The sequence below is a fragment of the Aphis gossypii genome, chromosome 2 (genome assembly GCF_020184175.1).
Source record: "Aphis gossypii isolate Hap1 chromosome 2, ASM2018417v2, whole genome shotgun sequence".
NCBI lineage: Eukaryota > Metazoa > Arthropoda > Insecta > Hemiptera > Aphididae > Aphis > Aphis gossypii.
This window is the reverse complement of record NC_065531.1, coordinates 67,486,884-67,497,839: the sequence shown is the minus strand read 5'-3', so window position 1 is coordinate 67,497,839 and position 10,956 is coordinate 67,486,884. Positions and strand designations below refer to the sequence as shown.

At 26.5% G+C, this 10,956-nt stretch overlaps 4 protein-coding genes across 4 annotated transcripts; 1 reads left to right on the top strand and 3 right to left on the bottom strand.

Moving 5' to 3' along the window:
- Nucleotides 1–1,972: 1,972 nt before the first annotated feature.
- On the bottom strand, nt 1,973–2,851 carry LOC114122115 (NADH dehydrogenase [ubiquinone] 1 beta subcomplex subunit 4). Its single transcript, XM_027984684.2, has 3 exons — nt 2,585–2,851; nt 2,367–2,510; nt 1,973–2,291 (listed from the first exon to the last, which is right to left on the bottom strand). The coding sequence occupies exons 1-3, from the start codon at nt 2,726–2,728 to the stop codon at nt 2,223–2,225; spliced, it is 357 nt and encodes a 118-aa protein (XP_027840485.1). The 5' UTR covers nt 2,729–2,851; the 3' UTR covers nt 1,973–2,222.
- A 725-nt stretch (nt 2,852–3,576) lies between these two features.
- Nucleotides 3,577–4,885, top strand: LOC114122061 (succinate dehydrogenase assembly factor 2-B, mitochondrial-like). The gene is made up of 2 exons (XM_027984619.2): nt 3,577–3,805; nt 3,891–4,885. The coding sequence occupies exons 1-2, from the start codon at nt 3,764–3,766 to the stop codon at nt 4,227–4,229; spliced, it is 381 nt and encodes a 126-aa protein (XP_027840420.2). The 5' UTR covers nt 3,577–3,763; the 3' UTR covers nt 4,230–4,885.
- A 1,095-nt stretch (nt 4,886–5,980) lies between these two features.
- Nucleotides 5,981–7,925, bottom strand: LOC114122051 (probable ribosome biogenesis protein RLP24). The gene is made up of 4 exons (XM_027984610.2): nt 7,606–7,925; nt 7,339–7,525; nt 7,058–7,207; nt 5,981–6,169 (listed from the first exon to the last, which is right to left on the bottom strand). Exons 1-4 carry the CDS (start codon nt 7,684–7,686, stop codon nt 6,042–6,044), a joined length of 546 nt encoding a protein of 181 aa, XP_027840411.2. The 5' UTR covers nt 7,687–7,925; the 3' UTR covers nt 5,981–6,041.
- Nucleotides 7,926–8,338: 413 nt separating this feature from the next.
- LOC114122041 (putative methyltransferase C9orf114) lies at nt 8,339–10,289 on the bottom strand. The gene is made up of 3 exons (XM_027984599.2): nt 9,757–10,289; nt 9,459–9,691; nt 8,339–8,957 (listed from the first exon to the last, which is right to left on the bottom strand). The coding sequence occupies exons 1-3, from the start codon at nt 10,165–10,167 to the stop codon at nt 8,405–8,407; spliced, it is 1,197 nt and encodes a 398-aa protein (XP_027840400.2). The 5' UTR covers nt 10,168–10,289; the 3' UTR covers nt 8,339–8,404.
- Between the last annotated feature and the right edge of the window lie 667 nt (nt 10,290–10,956).

Genomic DNA, 10,956 nt, shown 5'->3' with positions numbered 1-10,956 from the left:
TGAATAATTTAATATTTATCTATTTATTCAAAATCATAATCTATAATTTGAAAACTAACATCAAACAGATGAGTCTAACTGTTGATTACTGTCAACAACAGCCATCACTAGAGAGCCTAGAAAATATTATACAGACTCTCTAGCAATCACCATATCTGGGAATCGAGGCATAGAGAACAGTAAGTCAATATAGAATAGATGTCAATTTTGTTATATTTTTGCACCAATAATAAATAGTTAGGTAGGTATCAAATAAAACTAAATAAGAACAATGATATTAATCAATGCAATTTATTATAATTAAATACCAAGATTTATATATTATTTATTAGTATGAAGTATGTACTTACTAGAATCAATTTTGTTCAAAAACTTGTTTAATAAACCTTTTATTTTTTTCAATTCTGCATCTTTTTTTTATTTTAACACTATTTTTGAGTGACCACTTGAATAATTTTAGGCTTAAACGACATGATATTATACTTTATACAGTCATGTTTACTTAGCAATTTATCTAAATTTTACATTTTTAACTATCCAGCTAGAGTTCAATCATACAAACTTTTTAAACTTAAATATGTTACTTAAATCAAAGCTATCTTGGAGGGTATGGAGTGTTAAAAGAGTTTTAAGTTTTACTTGTAGTTTTGTGTTAGTTGTATTTTGAAAACATTTATCAAAAATCATTTACCATCAGGGCCCCCACATGGGGGGGGGGCTGATGGACCTTGAGTACAGGGGCCCGGCTATTTTAAGGGCCCGTGGTATAATAAAAAAATTAATATTTTTCTAAAAATTGTGATAGATGGTTAATTGTATTTTTGGAAGTCTTATAAAGGGCCCGGTCAAACATTTAGTACAGGGGCCCAAAATTGTATGTGGGGGCCCTGTTTACCATATTTAAACAAATACAAGTCATTGGGAAACTCTTTAATTATTTTATTATAAAGTAATTAAAAAAAAAAATTTAGTTAGAATTTTATGCTTAACTGGAAAAAAGTGAACATAATTTATATAGAAATGAGTTAAAAAATATTTTATCGATAGTGACAAATTTAAAGGAACAGTTTTTAACAATGACTACTCTTCAGAATTCATCACTCATTGAAAGTTGGTCAAGATATCTATTAGATATGTCTTAAACATGAAATGTAGGTAAAATATTATTTTATAATTCTTATAAACTTCATATTCATAAGAAATTTCATACTGAAGTTTATCATCATGCAGTATCTGTGATGTGGCATTTAAGTCAAAAACTATTGACAAGTTATGTCAAAAAATAAACCATTAAAAGAACAAAACTGTTTTTATGCAACATTTTTAATAAATCATATTAAAAGAATTCTATTTTAAAAACCACATACTTTTATATACCATAAAAACTCATATAAATGTTTTATTTTGAACAAATGTTTTTATTGGAAACATGTTTAAAAAAAAATAATTACGTTTACCTGAATAAAGCCATTTAAATTTGATGTATGTGAACAAATAAATTCTTGTGCAGACGAATAAAATTAATTCCACTATGACTGGAAAATAAATTAGATACTTATATCAGTGGTTTTCAAACTGGGTGCTGCGAGTATCGGCTTAGTGTGCCGCGGTTTTTCTATAGATTACCGATTGCATTGAATTGTGATATAAAAAAATTAATTAATGATAAATTCAAAACAATTTTGTTCATCTAAAAAAGGTTAATGTCGTGAAAACTTTTTGAAGTGTATAATAAAAGTTTGAAAACCACTGACTTATATCAATATAAATTTATAATATCCTTAGAAATATAGGATAACAAATAAGTTACACTAGAATCGTTTTTCATATACAATATTTATCGATTATAGTGACCCATCCAATGTTTAAGGTATACTCAAAACCAAGTATACCTATAAGAGTTCCCCATTTTTATTTTTTTGATGATTTATTTTAATTATGTAGGTATATTTAATAATAATAAAAACATTAATTAATAACATTTCTTACAACATTTTTACTGTTAATTTATTTTTCTATATATTTCATTGAACTCAAATGAATATCTGTTTTTTACATGATTACATTACAGACATTAAAAAAAGTATATAAATATGATAAAAGTTGAAATTAAATTGTTAAGTTAATTATTTATTACAGGCATTTCTATTTTAATAAATCTAAACAACAATGGCAATGTTACCAAAATAACACTAAAAATATTCATATAAATGTAAATCTTGTTATGCAAATTTGAATCCTCTGTCCTTGTAAGATACTTGTCCAGTTCGAATTAAATTTTCTCGGCGATCCTTATAGGAAAAATTGATTGTTTAAATAATTTTATTGAAACAAATAATAATAAAAATATTTAAATTAACACTTACGCGTTCTTTTTTAATGAAATAAGTCAAGCTCACATACGGCACTACTATCATTAGTACACCTAAAAGTGAAGTCTTAGGTGTAGGCCTAAAAAACTCATGTTGTGTTGCTTTCATAGACATGTATCTTTGAATACCGACATCAAACTAAAATTAAAGAATTAAACAATATCAATAACAAAAACAGTTTGAGAAATAAGTTATGAATACCGAATACATACCAAAGTTCCACCTTCCATTTTTATATTTCGGTAAGGATTTGATGTATGTTTTATGTATTCTTCAGATACAGCCTTTCGTAATTCATTTTTTTTCCGAATTATAGCGGGATCAGTTATAGTTTTATAAGGAGCCGCGTGGGCCATTTTAAATTTTCTAACTCAACGTTCAAAAATATAAAATATTTTTTTAAGAAACTATTACAATGAGCAAAATTAAAAAAATTAACTTTGTGAAAAACGTAAAATATTAAGTTCTTCCTTTAATCAGTTAATATTTTTTACCTTATCAAATCACCTTTAAAACATTGTGACCAACATTAGGATTTGGGAATAGGATATTTTAGTGGATTTTTATTAATGTTATATTGTTAAAGTGAAATGAAAAATGTAAATATTTTATTATTTTAATTTTTAAACCATGAACTAATGGACTATTATACTTGTTAAGTGTTCATGATTAAAACTATCCACGGGGGAAACTTTATTTAATATTTATTCATATAATATATTATGAATGTTTATGAGATGAGAAGTTAATTTATTATATAATAATATTAAAAGTTAGTATTATAATAATTCTGAAAACAGTGAAAAAATGTAAACAATTCTGAACACTTCGTGAAATTTACTTTTCAATTGATATTATGAAATATAAATTTTTGTAAAATATTTAATCAAGATCAAAGAATCTATTATCTAAAGCCGAGCCATAAAATATATGAAATTTAATTTATTCTGTTGTATTGCATATTCTTTATTATTCACTGTTTTGTATATAATAATATAGATGTGCACAAATGTAAAATAACATGTTTATTGTCTAATTGACTATTGTACATATTAATTATTATAATACATACGTAATAAGTTGTATACAATTTAATATCTTTAATCGTGGATATTTAAAAATAAAATACACACTTATATATATATTATATGCTCTATGTAGTAATCTTAGTGATAGGTGATATCATGGATGTCACCTTCATGATAAAATTCAGAATTCAGATAAAGACAAAGTTTTAAGTTACGGAAAATGGTGTAATTGGAATCTACGTCCCTACAAACATTGTTCTGTGCTACAAATGAATTAAATGTATCTTATTTTGTTCAAGGAAAAATATTTTTGAACAATTGAGCTAAATTAAAAACTACCAAATTAAGAAAAAAACAAGAAACATGCTAAATAAAACTGTTCTGTTTTTTAGATACCCCCTGATGGTTTGTATACCTACTGGTTTAATCAATAATTCATATTTTATGAATACAAAAACATTAAAAACAGTTATTTATTTTATAATTACAGAGATATTCTCCTTTAATGGGCATCAAGAATCGCAATTACGCCCTAACTGGTAATACTAATATATCTTCAGATTCCGAACTAGATTTGATGAGAAGCCGTCTTATTTATCAATCTAGAAAAAGGGGAATATTAGAAAATTGTATAATCTTTACCTCATTTGCTGACAAATATTTAAAGACATTCAATTGTGATCAGTTACAAAAGTATGATGCATTGATTAACAGTAAATTTGACGAATGGGACTTATATGCTTGGTCTATTGGATCTAAACCGGCCCCACAAGAATTTGACAATGACATAATGAAGCTTTTGAAAGATCATGTACAAAAAAGATCATAATGTAAAGTAGTATAAATATTATATGTTATTACCTACTCACATTAAAGTATTTATGTTGTGGTAGAATATTTTGTTGCACTAGAAACAGGTAAATAATAAGTTATGCCTCTTGACTAATACTTTGTTATTAGATTATAAATTAACTTGTTTTTTCCTTGAATAATTGCCACATAAAATGTATTAAAAACATAACCTGTATAATGAAATAATGTATTTAATTTAAGTGTTGTTGTCAACTTCTTATTTTATATTTGTATCAATATTTTTATTATTTATGAATATTAACTTGACTTGTCTTGTAGGTACTATTGTTGCCAGCTGCTGTTATTATATAAATGTATATTTTCATATTATATAGATTATAGACTATTCTTTACAATTTAGTATTAAAAATAAATTTGATAACTAATACAAAGTAGGTAATTGTTGTATTGCATTGTATTTAGATCTTCAAATGTTGTTAATCATTTTATCAGTACCTATGAATACTGTTTTCTTGCGATCTGAGTTACCTACTATGGAGCTACACAACAACTTAGGTTTAGATTATGCAAGTAATATTATGTATTTTAATAGTTTACTCAGAGTAGGTATTTGTTTTTTGTATTCTTATTTTCTGTAAAGAGAATAAAAGATATTAACTGTTAATCACACAATACATAATGTTTTATATCAAAAGTTGCTGAACGATATTTGTAGCATGTAATACTAACATATTTGTCGTAATATGTATTATAACTATAAGTACCTTGATTAAAAGGAGAAAAATAGGTAACTGTTCTGGTGTCAGTTGTTGCTTGGTACTTTATCATTACTTAAGAAAGAAACAACAATATGATATAGTGCAGGGGTAGTTAAACTTTTTTTGGTCACAATCCACTAAACATATACTTCACCTCTGAGAATCGAATTTCAAAGTAAATTTTTTTATTATTGAATAACTTATATTATTAATTATTAAGAAGTATATAGGGCGTGTGGCCCTAAAAATAAATTCTAACATGATCAACTTTGAAATTGTCAGAGACGACTATTTGACCGCCCCTGATATAGTGTATAGGTATCATATACTTGAAGGTGTTATTTGAATTCAATGAAAAATCTATAAGATACGGTTTTGAGCAAATATTTTAATAATACATTTCTATTGCTATTTTAACAATATGTATTATTTTTTGTTACTTTAGATTAAAATATTAAATTATTACATAATGTCATAATACATTACATTTATTATATTATTAACGTTAAGAATATTATCTACACTGGACTTTAAAAATGGTTGGTATTGAATCTTTTTAATACTTTAGGGTTAGATAACAGTACATGATTATACATTTTACGTATCAATTTTAATTATTTTATCCTTACACCTAAGATTTTTCTTAAAACTCAGAAACCTTTTGAATGACTCTCAGTCTTTGAGTTCCCCGATGATCAATCTGTAAACACTATTCATTATGTTCATACTTGAAACATAGAATAATTATACATATTCTGTCATCCCAAGTCAAACATGAATACAAGTGTGCTTCCAATTATACATGCAATACACATTTTACTCATGGTTGTTCTGACAGGATTTGAAAGTATAGAATACACTAACACTAGTTTTAAGTATTCTTTGAGACATTAGGCATTTCAAAAAGGCTCGTAAATTTAAAATGTATAATTGATTTCAGACATAAGAAGTCTCTGCTATTGGTTTAATCTACTCGACAGTGGGCAGAAAAAAAAGAACATCTAAAGAATGGTAACTAGTGCAAGATTCATATTATAATTTCATTAAACAGGTTACAAATATAAAATATTTTATATTTTAATGTAAGATAATTTACTATGATCAATATTATTTTCATCTTCTCCAGTAATCATTTCTACATCATTTTCTTGTTCTTCTTCTAGCAATTTTTCTTCAGTTAACAAACGTTGTTTCAATCCTAAAACAAACAAGTATTTTTTAATCTTACATTATTATTTTTCAATTATACATTGACATAATACAGATTATAATAGGTCTTCTAACACATTGAACTGAATGTAAAATTAATACAAATGCTAATTTTTTAGTTTTCTAAATTATATAAAAATGATAAGTTAGAAGTATTAATGAATGTTTTTTGACGGATTTAAACATTTTTTTTTATATTAAATACTAGAGTTTATCCATTATTTGAAATTTCTAATATATCATACATAATAAAAAAAAGTTTTAAATATTATACGATTTTAAATATTTTTTTTTGCAAAATCATAAATATTGAGACAAGATTTTTTAATGTTTTAAATTAATTGATGATCAACACCAAAATAAATCCTACAGATAAAAGAATCTTGATACATTTTTCCTACTTATAAAAGAATGGTGTGCAGTAAAGATTATTAAGTTCTAGGTTCTCTAAAAAAACTGTTTAGAATTCACAATAACTATAATAATAATCACAAATAAAATGTTCTTAACAATTTTTGCTTTTCGGATATTTTTTATTATTTACCTACAGAGGTATTCATGCACCAATAAATTAATTAATACCTAATTTTAAAAATAACAATTCAATATCTATAAAAATTATTTTCATAGAGGTTTCTGAAGCATTTCAGTTTTTTTAAAATACACTAAGATTTTTAAACTAGAATGTTGTAAATTATGTTGCCATTGGTACTAATACTGTTTAATGTTAAATCTATACTATTGGTAACACAATTTACAATTTTCCAATAACAGTGATGTAAGACAATAACTAACTCCTCAGAATGAATAGACATATCACATATTACATAAAACATGAGATAGTCATATTGATTTTAAATAATAAATCTTATATTACCTGCAGCAGGTGATCTAATCAGTGACATATCTCTTTGGACTTCTCTGATATCTCTGTGCTGTTCAACTTCACGTCCTTTACGTAATCGTTGCATTACATAGGTAGATTGACGCTTCTTTTGAATTTCAGTGACTTTCTTGATTGCTTCCACTACACAATTATTATTACATTAATTTTATTACATAATTGTTGATCATATAACAGACAGTATAATGAATGTTTCTAGAATTTATAATTTGAAGTTACTTCATAACTATGTTTACTGTACATAGTTTACTTACTAGACATTTGCCAAAATTCTCTGTCATATTTCATGGGTATATTACGTCTCTTTTCAATTTCAAATGATGGATCAACAGCCAATTCTTTACCAACAGCCTTGCGGTATGCTTTGGTCCATCGTACACGTCTCGGGTTCTTCTTCTTTTGAAATGCTCTGTGACATTTCGAGCGACAAAATTTAAATACCTAAACACAATTAAGTTGTGAGTAAAAGTGTTCTAATGGAGTACTAAATGGATATTATATATTATATGTAATTGACATACCTTACAATCATTTCTTACAAAATGCATTCCATGTCCTGGGTACATTTTGGACGAACAAAAATAACAAGTGTCAATACGCATTGTATTGGCTTATGAAGTAGATATTAATACGTCTTACGTGAATCCATCAACTATACACTAACAGGACTAGACAAATTGACAGTAGACTGAATACAGTTTACTGTAGTTAAAGACTTTTGACTAAAGTTTTCAAAAACAGAAATAGAATAAATATTATCACAAATTTATTAGTAATTAATATATATCAGATATTATATGCTAATTCATATATTCTGTGATGAGTTTGATGTAAACAACAACCACGATTCCACGAGTTTAATATCAATGTTTTCGGATTTTCTATAGATAATAAAAAAATGAAAGACCTGTTAACAGTCCAGTGCAGCCATAATATCCCATAATATAAACTGGCTACTTACTCCGTATGGAAATAATCGGTTTAATTTCAGCACAGAATAAATAAGAAAAAATGTATTATTTAATAATTATTCTGTATAGTGTATACTAAGCTACAAGATGAGCAAAATTTTTGGTTGTTAATAATTTTGAATGTAATCTGAACGTTTTAGAAAAAACAGTCACTAATAAGCGTGTCTGTAATCTATGAAATGTTACAGTTTAAGATGAGGTATTGTAATATTAAATATTACCTACAGTTAGTAATAAACTAATAAAATAAATAACAATAATCAATAAAGATTTTCAAGGAATGTAAAGAAAACCATACATTTATTAAAGGTTTACACAATCAAATGAAGTAAATATTTATGTAAATAATTTATCCAAGTTTCATTTTTGAACGTAATTCTGCTAATGTAATAAGAACAGCTTCTTCAGTTCTTATAGTTCTAGAACCTTGGTTTGGGCATGTATTTAAATAAACGTCGAATAAAGTAGACGGATTTTCTTCATCAATACTTTGATCAGCTTCTAATGCAGCTTCGAGTCCGTGAACTCCTCCAAAACATATCAATGCATGTTTAAAAGAGCCAAGTTGTGTATGATCTGTTTGATCGATATCAATGCCTTTATCAGATGTACCAATTTTTAAATCATATCCACCAGGATATGGGCACTTGGTAAATACTTCATTTATGGAATCAGCATTCCTTACTGTGTAACCCCAATAAATACCAGATTCATTTTTGGGAGTACTTGGAGCTACAACAATACCTTTTTGACGTTTAGAATCATCTGAGTTTGGTATTAGTTTAACAGTAACTCGTACATATGGTTGCAGACATTTGTCAACTAGTACCTGTTTTCTAAGACCAACATCGACATTACAGCCTTTACCTTTTTTTGGTGGAAGTGTTGACACTACGCCTTCTCTGTAAATTTAACAATACATTTAATACTTCTTATATAATATCTATTAATTATACACAGAAATATGGCAGGAACAAAAGTTTATCTTAGTTATCAATATCGACTTGACAGGTATAAGGCCTTGGCCACAATTTGCTTCTGGGGCCCCAATTTTATTTTATTTTTTATTTTAGTGTATATCCTCCCTCCCCCCCCCACCACTATTATAAACTAAAAAAAAAAGCTCAGAGTCTCGGCCTAAGGCCGACACTGTTAATTATATATTAATAAACATTCAAATTTTGAATTTTTCTTATTATTAATTTATATAGTCTAATAAAATGGCTTAAAGTTATTTATAACTTGAAATGTACATAATAACTGCAAATTACATGTCTACACAAATTGATGGACATTTAATATTTTTAACAATTGAATTATACTTAATAAATTTACCAAGTGAAATGTATAAGTTGATATTGATTATAGAAGAGTTAGCTCAAATAAAAAAATAAAAAATTTACCGAAATGGGACATTGTCTTCTTGTCTAAAATGATGAGGTGCATCAAGTGGATTCAATACTCCAGTGTATTTTAAAAAGTTGTGAATTGGAAATAATATTCTCCTCAAATATTGAGGGCACTCCAAGTATTGTAAGATTATAGCCAATTGTTTACATGTCTTTGAACCACCTTCCGTTTTCTTATTGGATACCATCACATTAGTTTGTTCCCCCACGTCATCAAAAACTATGATCTAATAAAAAATAATAAGTAAGAAAATGTCAAGCGATAAATTAATAAAAATGCACAGACACAAACCTCATCGATTTTATAAATGCATGCAGCTCTTGCGATTTGTCCTGCTAGGTACGTTCTGAATTCTGGAGACTGTGCATTATCTAAAATGGACCCAGGCACGGCTATGGAGACAGTCGGCAACTGTCGTACTTTAGATGGCTTAACTTTATCAACTTTGTCACTGATTTCAGTAATTTTTGAAGTTTCATTACTATTATTTATTGTTACCTCAACTTTTTCCGGCTCTGTTATTTCTACGTGTTTTTTTTTCTTCTTAACAGTTTTTATTTCTTTCTCAGTTTCTAAACCTTCGTCTATTTCAACAGCTTCTTGAAGTTTCTTTTTTTTTTTACTCTTTTCACCATTTTCGCTCTTACGTTTTTTATTTTTGATTATACTATCATCGTTGCTTTCAACTTCAATTGATGCCATTGCAAATCTTAAAATTTAAAAATGTCCTTTAACTGAATTTTAAATTAAAAACTAGAAATAAGTTAATATTAAGTAATAAGTATTGTATTCAGAGTCACGTGTTATTATTATCAATATAATTTCAGATACTACTATCATAAACGTATCTAATCACCGTCTAAACAATTATTTTTTAGCACTGAGATAGATAAGATATACTGGAGCGCGCACTCGCCATTCCCGCAATGATACAAAAAACGAGCCGTCTCGAATCCCGCTTCCCCCACCATCGAAGGGCAAAACATTTCATTTTTACATACGATATACGTGTAGTTATGATTATTTTCGTTCATAATTCTTAATTTATTTTCTTATTTCTTTAACAAATTAAATGTAGTAGTAATTATTCATTACCTTATTGTATTACCATGATTATAATATAAGATATAACCATATGGAAAGTGATCAAGCAGGGATTTTGAGATTTACAATGGACATTTTTGTTTATAAATAGTTGTTCACTACATAAAGTGCTATACATTGTAGGTATAAAATTCTTCCTTTTAACTTCAATCAACCATTTTTTAAGTAATTCAGGATTATTAAGTGGAAATCTATATATTATAAAATATTAATATTTAGGTAGGTATAATAACTTAATTTGTTAGTTATTTTTGTTCAATCAAACTTATTAATATAATATAACTTATTCAGTTAAATTTTGTATTGTTTTAACTTAGCTTTTATAGTTAATTATCATTATTATACAGTTAAGTTAATTTTAATTTTTTTATGTATAGATATAGCCTA